This window comes from Fistularia commersonii, chromosome 17 (genome assembly GCF_037954325.1).
Source record: "Fistularia commersonii isolate RoL2024-O1a breed Wild chromosome 17, RoL_Fcom_v1.0, whole genome shotgun sequence".
NCBI lineage: Eukaryota > Metazoa > Chordata > Actinopteri > Syngnathiformes > Fistulariidae > Fistularia > Fistularia commersonii.
Window position 1 is genome coordinate 6,629,894 of NC_141300.1, and position 14,712 is coordinate 6,644,605.

Consider the following 14,712-nt stretch of genomic DNA (forward strand, 5'->3'; position numbering starts at 1 on the left):
TAGACAATAAATAAAGGAATGATTTACTTTATTTCATTTTGTCCTTGTCATGTGTGTATAACTTTGATGGAGGGGGCTTTATAAATGTTTTTTATTGTCATTAATAATATTATCAAAGATAATTAACCCAACTATTTATGTATAAATGTTAATCTAAATATGGATTGTTGTGATTATGCCTGAGAGAAGTGAAGCAGCCAGTAGAGTTTGCCCATAGCATGATGAACCTACCAGTTAAGAAAACTGAAACCAGAGGGCCCAAATATAACAGCTACTTGATTGTTACAATGTCAAACAAATGTAAACTCTTGCTCAAAAGAATCACATTTCACAACATTCCAGGGTTTATCACAGTGCAGTACAAAAAGATCCACAACTTGGAGAAAGTATCATAGCAGAGATTGTCCACTTTGGTATAAAGATGGTTGGATATTGAATCTATTGTACAACCGAAGTGCACAATCATTTGCTGAGCAATTTCTCGAGAAAAGCAAATCAAATGCCATCCTCAACTTTCTAATTTGAGGCAGATTGACAGAATAGTACTTTGTGCCTCCTCGAAGGTTGACCAATATTGATATTGAAGAGTGATAAATTATGACACATATACTTCTTATTTTACAGAATTCTTTGAAATTTCAAAGAAAGTTGTTCATATTTATATTGCTTATCAAGACCAAACAAAAGCTTTACTCTTTGTAACTTGGTACAAGCAAAAATCATGTAAACCTTAAGAAATGCTGGTGTCCCCTGTATAAACTGTATTTAATATTCAGCAATCCTGTCATCTATCTGCTATTGTGTGTTTAAATAGTGTTAAATTTTAGAGGTTAAATTGGAGTCATGCAACGTGTATGTTTGTGTTATAACCAAGATATAACTACCTTGGTTTTCTGAATAAAGCAATGGTTATCAGTTCACACCATCAAGGCATGAAGCGGAACTCACTTCACCATGTCCAATTGAAAAGGAATTTTGTTGAATTTCCTTTCAACCACTGGTCACTTGGAGTATAATAGCAGTCTTATAAGAATTTGGTATGACATGTAATCGTAATCACATGAAATTCAAGGTGAAATCTTTTTCATATAGTCACCAGAATCCCATCCACTTTGATTCCTGCTTTGGATTCCTTCATATTTCATGCTGTTCTGGCCCTTTTATGAATGTATGGTCTTACCTGCTGTGGTCAGGCAGAGCTCCTCATCACTGTTATCCTGACAGTTGTCCTGGCCATTACACAAGAAGCTGCGATCTACACAGCGGCCATTGCGACACTTGAATCGAGCCTCTGAGCACACCAGTGGGTTGCCTGCTGTGAGTGAGAGAAGAGGTAAGGCCTATCTTCAAGCATGTTTTTCAGTTCAGTTACCTTGGAGAAAAAGCACAGTGTGGGATTCTCCCACAGAGAAATAGTGTTCCATGCATAAACAACATTTGTGAAACCATATATTAAAATAATATTCAGGGGTTGTCTGATCCATTCGTTTGAAGTTGATTTTGTGTACTTGTTGATGCAATGCTAAATATAACACTTTGATATGATTAAATTTTTAATAAAACATGGGTAGTTGGTTTTCATGAGTGATTCCAGAAATTAATAATTAATAATGGAGTAAGTTTGCAACAAATTTGATCTTAAGAGTTTGATCAAATAAAGAAGGACTTCAAGAGAAAAACAAACAAACTAACAAAAATGATTGGTAACCTATAAACACCATCACTTTCTTTTTTTTCCTCTACATGCCCTGGTTTTGTCTTTAGTGTCTGCAAAATGAGGTAAAATAATCTTGTGAGAAGATCCAGACAATTACACTCCAGTGATGCAGTATGTGCTGGGAGAGTGGAGCAAAGCCCCATTTAAAGAGCTAGATTAGATTTGTGAGCAGGGGGCCCTGCAGGCTAGTGGCACTGCCACTGACAATGCAAAGCGATTGGCTTGATGCACTTTCCCCATTGGGAATGTAGAAATGAAGTCATGTGAGGACAAACTATGTCCCTGTAATGCTATTATGTACAGTCAACCAGTAGATCCATGAACTTGTGTGATAAAAAGTAGAAACACGTGTGCAGTAGATTTTCAGTTTGTGTAGGTGTATGGTCAGATGCACATACAATACAAACTAGTACAGATGATTCTCCAAACATATTCGCACATGTGCCGTTTCTAGTTTTGTTAGAAATATGTGTGATATTTACGGAACACTTTGATGGCGCTAGAAATTAATAGCATGCAAGCGTTTGAAAACAAGGCTTATTCTTTTATCTTTTCAAAAGATAAACAATGAAAAGGGCAGGACAGGATGATTGTTATTAGAATTTATATGACAATTTATGGTGGTTCTGAATTCAACAGATTAACGCATGTATTTAACTAGTCCACAAAGAAATTTGATCTTGTAGTTTCTCCATAAAGAAAATTTTAGAAAACAATAGAATCCACTTTTAATCATCCCACAATTGAGGAATTTCAAGTTTCAATTTTTGGTTTAATCTATCAGATTTTTGACGAAAAGTTAGACTTTTTCTTCTTGCATACACATGATGGGATGACAAAACAATTGAACAAACCATGGCCTCTAAAAAAGATCTTTTAAAGTGTTTGTATATGGACTTACTGCAATTATCCTCATCGCTCCCATCAGGACAGTCACTGAAGCCATTGCATCGGAAGCGCCCTATGATGCAGTGGACACCATTGGAACAGGCGAAAAACGTAGGGGCACACTTTGACTTCACCTTAGCTAAGGAGAGAAGAAGGGTTGGAAAGGTAAAAAGAGAGTAGGACTGTGGGTTAGTCTGTATGTGGTTGATAAGTGATACATAAACTATAACATATTAACTCATGCATGATGACAATCTGGACATCGGCAGTAAATGATCAGAAGTGAGAATACTTTTAATTTGTAGTCAAAAATGACGTCAATCTGCTGAAGGCAGATGCAATTTGCTAGCATTTCTAAACAAATAAACCAAAAATAAAAAACTAAACACCAAGTACCACATGAACAGATGAAGAATAAACCAGTGATGAAGCCATAACTTAAGCTAAACTGCATTGAACAGAAATAGTAAATGTACTGGCAAGAGAGTAACTCTTCACTAAAAACAAGTACAACGTTTGATAGGATATTTCTAAACACCAATAATATGATTATCACAGAAGAAACATGATAATTTTACATTTTCAATACATACAGCAGCCATTATTGGGTTTCACTCACATATACAGTATACCATCAAATGCACACACCACCCACATACTACCCACACAAGTGATTTAAAAAATAAAAATGTAAACAGACAATATGCATCCCTTATTTAACACTGTTCTCTGTCTCAGACTTGACACATACTTAGGTTTATGTATGGCCTTGAAACAATGATGCATAAACATACACGGTGTATTGGCATGCTTTAAAATTGACAGGCTATTAAGTTCATATAAATGAGTGAATTGAATGCTTAAAACAAACTCCTGAATCCTTCAGTCACTCTAGACATGGCTACTTTGCTATTATTGATCAGAGTTGATATGTTTTAACAGTTTTGATAAGGGAGATTCTGTGAATTTGCTATTTTTCCAGTGTTACATTGAGTGTTGTACCCCAAGATTGATTCAACAGCAAAAAGTTGCTTTTCTTATACATTTAGGCAATATTTGAAGACAAAGCAAATCCCAACTAATTTTGTTCTGAGCAATGAAACTATTACCCTTGAGAGAATTAAAAATGAAACAGATGTGTGCAAATGTGGTGTGAATATAAGTCTGCAAATAATGGTAAAAGATTAATACTGTGGTTTTGTTATTGATACTATTTAAATAATTCTGCTCCCATTGATTAAAAATACCTTTCTTCAAAATCTGTTGTGCGTGATGATAGCAGGATTACTGGTGTGAGAAGAAACTCTCTTAGGACAGAAACAGAAAGCGCAACGTGTATGCTTGTATAGATTCTGCAACTGATCAGGCTAAATGGGCCACAGGTCTTATTTACACAGGAAAGGCCAGATCTGAGTGATGAGCCCTCACGATATTGATGCCTGTGACCTCTGTTTAGCACTAACCTATAGGTTAAACTCAGACACATTGATCTCTGGCAGAGGGAGAGAAAAAGGACAGAAGGGAAGATATCAGAAATTAAAGGTCCTGTTTTATCACTACAACATGGACATTTTAAAACAACATACCAAAAAAGGTCAAGAGCAAAAAAATGTATAATTAATAATGGTTTTAGGAAGTCAGATCTATATGAGAGCAGCTTGTGTCTCTCGGGCCTTTCGTAAAAAAAAAAAAATGAAGTACATGCACACAGCATCTATGTAACATTCCCATATTTCTCAAACAGCAAACAGAGCCAAGTTGGCGTTTGCCTGTCTAAAAATGAAGTATGGTTTAGCATATCATTGGCACAAACCGGGTTCAACTCAAGAAGCTTCGGTGGATGACTGTGTCGTCTATTGTTGACCTGTTATTGCATTCCTACTCTGAATAGTAGAGGACCTATCTCCCCAGCATCTTAGATTAGATTCTTGTTTATATTCATATGAGAATTGACCCACATTCCCAATAACTAACTCCAGGTTAGGGGCTCTTCTATATTACCACAGGTAGTCTCTATTTACACTAGCAGCTCCGACAGCTTTCAAGCTGTATTTTTCCCACGTGAGTCACAACTGAAGAGGACATGTTGCTATTCTACACCAAAGTCCAGTTGCCCGTAATACGTTCTTGTTGGATAATTATGCTACAGTTGGGCAATCCCAAATCTCCATATATGCAATAAAATACAATTTAGTTATGGCTCAGTTTAATTAAAATTTAGTGAGAACATTTTTGATTGAAAAGAGACAGAATATTATTTCTCAAAAATTTAGGTGATGGTTTTGTTCACCACTTTCGGTTCCTCACCCAGAGTCTTCATGACTGGGTGCAATGTGTTTCTGGAAAAAGACAAGGCTGGATATGAGATTGTTTTTGGCAGGGTTGTGAAAAACTGGTTCTTGGGATGTGGAATGTGTCCTGTCTGATGGGGGAAGGAGCTACAGCCAGTAGGTGAAAAAATGAAATTGAGATTGTTGGGACACTCTTCTGTATGCCTCCCTGAATAGAGAAAAAGAGCTCTCAGATGATCATCACCTGATGATTAGTTGGATCAGGTGACAAAGAACAGACCCCACAAACAAATGGTTAGTTTAGGTGATCAAAGAAAGTCTGAGAGGAGTGTTATCTGCCAGGTCTTTAATTCACAGCTTTGGGTGAAATTTTTCATATTCATCCATTGAGGACACGGCTTCATGGAACTTTGGTCATGAGGTCATCATTGCTTGTTGTGGCGGCAACTCGAGAACCCGTTAGCAGTCGCCTGCTACGAAGGAGGCTGTCAAAGCAGAACCAGGAGACCTTTTGGCCATGGCTGGCCTAGGGGTCTCTTAAAACTGCTGAAAAAGTAAAGGAGGGCTAGAAGGGCTGAAACTTTCGAGTTTGCAAAAGCAAAGTCCCAGGTGGGGAAAGAATTTGCAGAGGCAATGGCGAGAGGCTTTATGTTGGCAACACGCTTTCAAGGTACTATTGAGGGGAAGGGGAGTGTTAAGTATGGGACCTCATGATTACTTCTCTGTTTTTCAGGCACAACACATCCACCTGAAAAGAGGCTCCATTGTTGACTAAAAACACACAGGAGGGATTATATACCCCATCCTGTTTAGAAATGCTTTGGGGTATCCATGGAGAGCTAGAACACATCGCTAGAGACAAGGACATTTTCGACTCTTAATTTAGAAATTTATGACTACACCTTTGCACAAGACTTTACATCAAGATTTTTTCAAGTTTACTCATTTGAATAGAATAGATACAGATATTTTTCCCCATTTATTGATGAAATAATAGGGCTCTTCAAAGTTATTTCCAAAAATTCTACTTTCATGCATTCTGAAATTAACCAAGGAAAAAATGACATGGAGGTTTAGAATTTAGCAGGATACTAAACAATCCATCTACTCGTTTTGCTGTTTTTCATCTTTCACTGAGCGTAAAGGGTGGGAATACCCTAATAACAGTCTGGATTTTTCAGTCTGAAATGCCAGGGGCGAATATTTTTGTTTATAATATAGTCAGCCAATTTATGAGCTCTTTCAAGCTGCGGCAATTATGTTGATGTGGGAGAAGCTAAGCATAGCAACCAAGTGAGTTCCGAACACTGTCTCCAGGAAGACAGGTAATCCGCTGAGCTCAGGAGGAAGCTGGGATTGTGCCCGATTTCTGTGTCTGTAGTCTGGGAAGCCTTTGTTTAACTGGACAGCACAGCTCTAAGCACCAAAAGCTTATTTTGCATGCTATATCACTTTCATTAAAGTCCACAGAGAAAAGAGAAATGGCTTTGAGCTGTATACACAAATAAAAGGAAAAAACACAAAAACATGCTGCTGTGGAAGGCTAAAATGAAATTCATTTGGGCACTAACAAAAGCAAGCCTTTATTTGCTGGTTTTATTTGTTTTACATTTCTTTCTTTCCTGTATATTTGACTCTCTTTCACTGCTTTTGTTCTTCCAGGACAAACTTTGTCCTCTGAATGGACATAGATATTGACTGTTCTTTTTTCCCCACTTTGTTTAACAGACTTGGCCTGAACAGCTCTGTTATTGCTGTGTGATTCCTTATTCACTTCCGTCCTCATCCGAATCCTCATTACAGCTTCTGCTTCTGGCAGGATTAATCTGACCCAGTGTTTGTGTTCCAAATTAGCTCAAAAGTCACATGAAGGGCAAGCTCCTGAAGGGAAATTCGTGGGTCGGAGAAACAGGACTGGTTGGAGCGATAGGGCTTAAGTGCTTAGCAGTGTTTTGGGATGCATGGACCTACAGCCAGGGCTGAGCAGTTGTCAGAAGACAAAAATAAATTCTAAGAAGAATCTTCATTGTAAAAAGGGATGGCAACACATGATCATAATAGGACTCCTGGTAACCCTGTAAAGGTGCCTGTTTTACTTCATCATGTGAGAATTTAATCAAAATCTGATTACTACATTTACATTTTCTATGCAAAACATTAACCATATTTGCACCACATCACAAGAGTATTTTCATCTCTTCCCAGAGCCTAATCATTGCCAGACAGACATGTTTTGATTCTGCCTAACTACTACCTTGACAGCACATTTACAGTGCGAACAACCGTTCGGATTACTTTCCATATTCATATATTTTTTTTATGCTTTTGATTTTTTTTTTTTTAAATATCCTAATTCAATTATATTCTTAAGAAGAAAACATATTGCCCTCTTGATTTTTTTTATGTTTCAGTTTGTTTTTATTGTTTATATATTCCTTACTTGTAAATATAATAATTAGAATGGTGGTATATGGTGGTCTTAAGAAGACAATAATGCAGTGTATTCTTAGACAGTCTTTGGGATGGATGATTATCTACCAGTTACACTGGTCTGATATTGATCCAAGTGAAACTGTTCTATTTGAACTTGTAGACTTATATCCATTGATTTGATGCCATTTATTTGTCATCTCTTGTCACGCTCTCATTTTAAACTCCCTTTGTGTAAAAATAAATGTTACTTATTACGCTTATTTATAACTCGAGAAAGTGTCTACAAAATTAAGACATGTTGTGGACCATTTCCATTCTTTCTATGAGAGTGCTGCTGAGCAGTACAGATGAAAGTAAATGCGGTATCAGAAGCTGATTCCTTAGGATTAACATTCTGAAAAACATGGATGGATCATGCAACGATGTTAACCAACCACATTATACTGCATATCCTAATACTGCACTATTGAACATAAAATCAGTAGAAGTAAAATAACAAACAAAAAGAAACTGTATTATCGCAGGATCACTTGGACATGTAGGAAAAGGAGTCTTACGGCATATAATCACATTCTGACATGTAATGAAAATAATGAAAATAAAAAATTGTGTGAATTGTGAACCATGATTTCCCCTCTTCTCATTCATAATGAGTCTGCAGACTATTACAGACATATAACAGAAACACATTTGATGAACTACAAATTATTGGTAAGAGAATAGCAGAAGACGTAATCAAATAATGGTTCTACCTTAAAATCTGTAGGGGAACACTCAATGAAAGGTAGCCAAGAGCTATTTGTTGGGTGTACTAACCAAGTACCATGAGAAGGAGCTTCGCTTCAGCCCTCCACCAAATTACACTAGAATTGATTCTGAAGGTTTCCCAATTCCCATTGGCAAGTAAATAGTTGAAAACTTAACCTTCTTGATGCATTCAATAGAAATTTCCCTTTTACAATGGAAAGAAAATCAATGTTGAAATCCACACAAATGAGACAAACAACCCCATCCATTTAATCGAACAAAATGTTAAAAAACTGAATATCAGAGTTTATATTTCCCTACATCTTTATCTTTAGCATTCATGTCAGGCAGAATCTGAAAGCCAAACTCAGGTTGCAGAAAGAATGTTTTGCTCCTCCCAAATATGAACCTCTATGCCCTTCTCCACTTCTCCCATTTTCTAACCCTCCACATTTCCCTAGAGAACGGAATAACTTGTTCAGCACAGGTAGGCTTGGTCGTGATGGGCATGCATGATTGATGGAGTGAGGAGAGACAGATGCCATGGAAAGACAGGTGGAAGAGACAAACACGAAAGAAACAGTGAAGAGTGAGCAGGAGAGTACAGAGGCCAAGAAAGTAAATAGACAAGTGAAAATTTGAAAGGATTCTCTGACCTTGTAAAGCATTTCTGAAGGGAGGAAATCAATAGGTAATAGCATCAGAGTGTAAGCAAGAAGGGCAGGGTTAGTGTTGGGCCAAAGGTGCTGTGGGATCAAAATAATCACTACAGTCACTTCCAGTTCTCACCCTTGCACAGTGGTTGTAGAGAAAAGTAACCTTCAGAGCATATGAAGAGGTATTCCAACTATATAGGACTGTCCTCTTCTCTAGGGCCAAGTGTTTTACAGGCCAATGAAGCTCTGCAAATCCATCAAACACTATACAGCAGACTCAAATGCAAAATATTAGTACTATTTCATCAACTTCTGACAAAATGCAAGGGAAGCAAAGGCATATAGTGAATAAGCAGTGAGTGATCCAGCAGATAATAACCCTGCTGCAATATTCATCATAGAAAGCACACGCTAAAATTGGCTTGTTTGATCTGGTAGCACCAAACAGTGTATTGTAAAATGGCAAGACAGCATTTCTCATTCCTTTGAAGACTTCGAACCAATCATTTTGCCTAATTCGTAATGATCGATGGAACAAGGATAGGATTTTGTCTAAAATAGAAACTGCGTAAGAGGGAGTAAAACAAGCTTCAGCAAAAGACAAATTCTAATGTAAAAGGCTATAGGCTATAGGTATGCATCCGATCAAGATTTCCTCCCTGTTTCTTACTATTCAGTATAATTGATCAGTTTACCATTAAGTAACAAAATGCACCAGGCTTTCATTAAACCATTTTAAACCATCTCAACTTTTTATTATTTTTCTCTGCATTGTGGTTTTGCCTTTTGTTGAGCTGGGTAAGATACAAACAAACATCAAAACATATTCCTAAATTCTTTCAACCCTTTCTGCTTTTTCAACTGCAGTGCCTTGGTGTATACACCCACACAGAAAAACAAATGCTCTGTTGGAGTAAAAATGCCAACGCAAAATGTAGCAGTGCATGACACAGCAGGACAGCCGGAAAAAGGGGAAAATACATCTGGCATCAGTACATGGCTCTTTGTGGGTGAGTTTGTGGATTCGTTTTTTTTTTTTTCTTTTTTTATTTTATCTTTCTCTCCTACGCATGTACACTCACATGCACACATGCAACAATGCACAGAAGCCTAACTTGGGCAAATTCACTCTCACCCTGTAGAATGTTGTGTTGAGAATTGAGAGTAGGTGAGATTTAATATGCAGTCGTAATGTGTGTGCCTCAGGAGTCCTAGGTATTTCAACCCCTGCTGCAGAAGACTCCTTTGTTGTTCATAAGCATTTAACCAGTACATTTGAACTCAATATCTCACGGGCACATTGAAGAGGTCAGAATAGAATCAAATAAATAAATAAATAAATAAATAAATAAAAAGCACAGGTGGTGTTGTGACTGCAGAAAATACCAGAAGCACAAACAGGAATCAATAATTCATCTGAAAATGGTGATACCCTTAGTTTCTATTGAGTATTAACTGACTTTGAAACCGACTAAAAGTCAACCTCTGTGAGCCTCCAGTAAGGCGTCCTTCTTATGTCCCTAGATTTAGCACATCAGGAGAGGGAGTCCAGTTGGTGTACCTTATGGTGTAAGCGAAATCGACTTGACAAGACAGCATTATCCTTTGTACCGTGCAGGCTACATACGTTTTTTAATCAATAACATTTTTACCTGGCTTTTACATGTGATAAGGAGCTCATATACCTGTCTTTTCTGTACAGCTTTTATGGCTGCATGGTCCATCTGCATCTACCCACCTCCATACATTGCATCGGCTGTTATTTCCCCTCTTTGGTCCCATTAGCATTTCAGCACATAGGATTCACAGATTGAAATGGCTGATATTCATTTTTGAAATCCAGGCATGGTAAAGGTTACATAATGGATTCTCCCGTCATTTAAAGATAATGGGATGGGGACCTAAAAAACTAAGAAAACTGCTCTTTTATAATTTCTTATATTGAGCTAATTTCTGATAGAAATATAGATGAGTAAATGACAACCAAAACAAATGATAATTTGTTATCCAAAACCTGGGATAATAACGCATAACCACAATGCTGGTCTGAGATGTGCTTGCCATTCATGAATGGCTCTTTCCTTTTTCCATAACATGAAGATTTTTTTTCCTTTGGCATACTGCTTAGACACCTCTTTGCTTCTCGAGTCTTTTTCCCCAAGTACATTTAACTGATTAGGTTCTATAAATCAGTACCTCTGTGGCTGAATTTGATTCTTAGGACAGTGAAAGTGACAGCCAGAAATATGTTGTGACTCTTTATAATTATCTTGCAATACTTTTGTAAGGCTCAACCCCGAGGCTTAAATTTGTGGTGAGCCAAATGAATTGCGCACAAAGGTAGTCATTGAATTCACTGAGGTATTGATCAAGTGGCAAAGCAGCCAAAACAATCCTGACATGCATACATAATTTGCTTTTATGGAAAATATGAACATAGGAGCGCGAGCCCTTTCATGTAAGTGGTGTGCTCTGATCTTTGTAAGAGCCAGCGGAACTGCAGACACTCCCTCTAGTTTAGCCGATGACAACTTAAAAACAACAATATATATACAGAAAATCCTTTGATAGACTTTCTTGTGGTTGGAGGTATTTATTGTTGCCTTAAATGCATAAACAATTGAATAATAAAGTCTCCCCCTGCACATGAATAGCACAATGTGAATAGAACATGAAGTGATTATATTCATGGCCGGGAACTCAACTAATTTAATTATGAGGTCTTTTTTAAATGTGTAATTGGAAAAAAAAAAAAAAAAAAAAAAATCACTGAGCCCTAAGTTCCACAATCATTTTGTGGGTGTTTGGATCAGACTATACAGGCTACTCTACATGGAGAGGCCATGGCATCAGTCTACAGGAAAGTAAGTTCAGAACAGTCAGTTCTTTGAAATGTGAATCTCTTAAATGTGTTTCTCTAACAACAGCATTTCTGTCCCCATTCTTTGACTCCAACTCGATGCATTATACATCACATTCATTCACCCTTTCAGTCCTACTACATATCTCTTCGGTCTTGCCTGCTCATGCCCTACCCAGACAAGGGCAAAGAGGCTAATCCTGGCTTGGAGGCCCGGTAAGCTCAGTCAGCTCTCCTTTTCTCTTCTGTTTGAATCTGTTAGGTATAACACTTTACTGGGGTGTTATTAAGGACACCATAGAGTGAGTGGCATGTTTTACTTTTTTGTGAGATAAATTAGTAAGCAGTCCCTCTTTAGAGACCCCTCAGACCTTGTCAGCCAATAGGAACACCCACACAGAAAACATGAAGCAGAAATCCGAATTTAAATTCATATAATAGTATTTTTTTGAGATTGTTGAACTTGTTGAAGTATTCAACTTATGAGAAGCAAAGATGTTGCACTTCTTCAAAATCGGGACTTCATAAAAACAGTGTGTAGTTTCTGGTCATAAAGATTGCCGGTATTATATCATGAGCTTTATCTTTGACGCAAACAATAACAAGTTGGAAATATGGCATTTTCCTCTCAGCCTGGTTAGTTATTGGGGGCCTAAAAAATAAACTATTTATATGGATAATTCTAACTCTGTTGCTTGAATTTGTGAGGTGAACAAACAATAAAATCTGCCAAATTCAAACACAAGTAAGAATCCTAAACACAGCAATCTGTTCAGAGGTGAATGCTCTTGGTTTCCAGTTCAACACCTCTGTAAGTCTTTTTTTTTAATGTCACAATTTAATTTCAGGGGGTATCTCTTTAGTTTCACTATTTCAAGAAACTAAATGCTTATTAATGAGATGCTAAGGAGATATCAATCATCTCCTATAACTCTTTCCTTAACTTCTGCACTTGTACTACTTGAATTAGACACCCACACAAGGGCAAGCTGTGGGCTAAATGGATAGGATTTACAGGGGATATACTCTCTAGCTGTTATAGCTATTTTACATAGTCAAACAAAGGCAGTTGTGCAAAAGCAAAAATAGACCAAAGAATATGATATATTTCATGTATTCACATTATAAATACCTAATAATTATTTTCATGGACACAAAGTACAAGATGTCTGCACACAGGGAGAAATGAGGACAGTTTACACTTTAATGAGTTGGATCAAATTCGTGTCGATTATACATGTATTAATTCATGCTAGATTTGTCAGAGGTGTTCAATATAATCTAAGCTTCCACCCATATGGACAATTCAAACGCATGCTCTCGGAAACTTTTTGACAGAAGTCACCCACTCGTTACGGAAGGGAGGAAATTTAATATCTTGTAGTGGTCACCACTGCTCTGTCTTCATGTTAATGGATGCTGCAAAAGATGTTTGACAGACATAATCGGCAACGAGAAACCATCATTTCCAGCTTGGTTATATGAAGATAAGGAAAGTTGCTAAGACACATATTTCATTATAAACACACATGATTGGGACTTTATTCCTAAGAGTCTGCAGTGAAAACAGTCATTAGAGCAAGGAAAATAAACCAACTTCTGACAAACTTGTTGGGATGAAACTTCCATCCCCCCTGTTAAATATATATATAGGCCTATGAATCTGAGTGTATGTCTGTGTGTGTTTTCTTAGAGGGATTCTCTAATTATCCATTGCTACAGTCTCAAGGTTTCCAGGCTTTGTGTTCTTCTCAGTTCTCCTTAGACATCCAAACTGCAGCAGCATAATGACTTTTCTTTCCTTCTCCTCATCTTTCCTGAATCCCATGATCTCGCTACTCCCAGCTATCTATCCCTGCATAGTCGATGATGGTACCGATATTTAGCGATTTTAAAATCCAGAGACATAAACCGTGAAGCTATTGGATAATTGGCTTTTTTGTATCGCAGTATTTCCATTGCAGGGTAAAATCAATCTCGGATTGAGGATGAAAATGCAAGTAGTTCAGGTGGTTTTCGAATACATGTTGTGAGCCGGCCTCTGAAATTCACATTTTGAAAGAGCATGAGTAGTTAATTCTGATGCAATACATCCAGATGTGGTGAAATTAGCTAAAATGTGATTTGTTTGATAAAATCCACCCACATGCATGACCTCAATTAGCTGTGGGCGGAGTGTGTTTTCTTGTGTGGGGGGATATGTGTGCATACTGTAGAATTATAGAGCTAAACTTTGTCCAAAGGAACCTGCTGGCTTGCTGAGCAACCATCAGGACAAAAGGCAGCAGGATAAGAAAGGCAAGGTAGAGAGGTAGACAAAAAGGGCACAGAGCAATATAGTAGGGGACAAACAATATTATACTTGACTTCAACGTATACAGATAAACAGATTTCAACAACAAGAGGATTATACTTTTCTCATTAAAAATAAGCCTATGGGTAGAAAATTACAAGTGTAAAGTGAGATGTCAGATAAAGAACAATGTCCAGATAAGCCTGAAAAACATATCAGTGAGAGAGTACTGAAAAGATGACTTTATTGGGAGATGTGATTACATTTCCTATGGCTGGGATTCGAAGTCAATCTTCAGCTGCAGTCCCATTTATGAGCAGAGATTAGCTCAAGGGAGGTATTTAAGTTAGGAAACAATTGAGTTTTTATTGGTCTAATGGTTCTTTAAAGATATGAAACTGAAAACAAATTACCTTACACATTTATAGAACTCATATCTATAGCAGCTATCAACAGCATAAATTAAGTTATGCGCTGAAAATATTAAGTAAAGAAAATAATTTGGTTATTGTTAGAAACTTACAACAAATTAAACAAAACAGCATATAATGTTTTACCTTTCTGGCAAGAAAAAAAATGCCAACACATTTTAGAAAAGAGCAAACTAAATGAATTAAAATATTTCAGCCAAAAATATATTATTCCTTCATTGACACAAATGATCTGATCCTGGTACAGCATATCTGTCTATCCATCTATCCATTCACCTTCTCTTTTTTATTTTTCCTTAATACAAGATAATAATTATATTTATTTTTACCTGTTGCCTATTTTTGCCAAACTCTGTCTAGGGTTATTAATCAGGATGTTATATCATCTGCAGATGA

General features: G+C 37.0%; 1 protein-coding gene across 1 annotated transcript in view; it reads right to left on the reverse strand.

Annotated features, from left to right (window-relative positions):
* The window catches only part of ldlrad3 (low density lipoprotein receptor class A domain containing 3), a 74,017-nt gene that overhangs the window by 34,092 nt on the left and 25,213 nt on the right, over positions 1-14,712 (reverse strand). Inside the window, exons 3-4 of the mRNA XM_086163470.1 lie at positions 2,619-2,744; positions 1,181-1,315 (exon numbers count right to left, since the gene is read on the reverse strand). Coding sequence (XP_086019596.1) covers positions 1,181-1,315; positions 2,619-2,744 — 261 coding nt within the window. The remainder of the gene's footprint in view (positions 1-1,180; positions 1,316-2,618; positions 2,745-14,712) is intronic.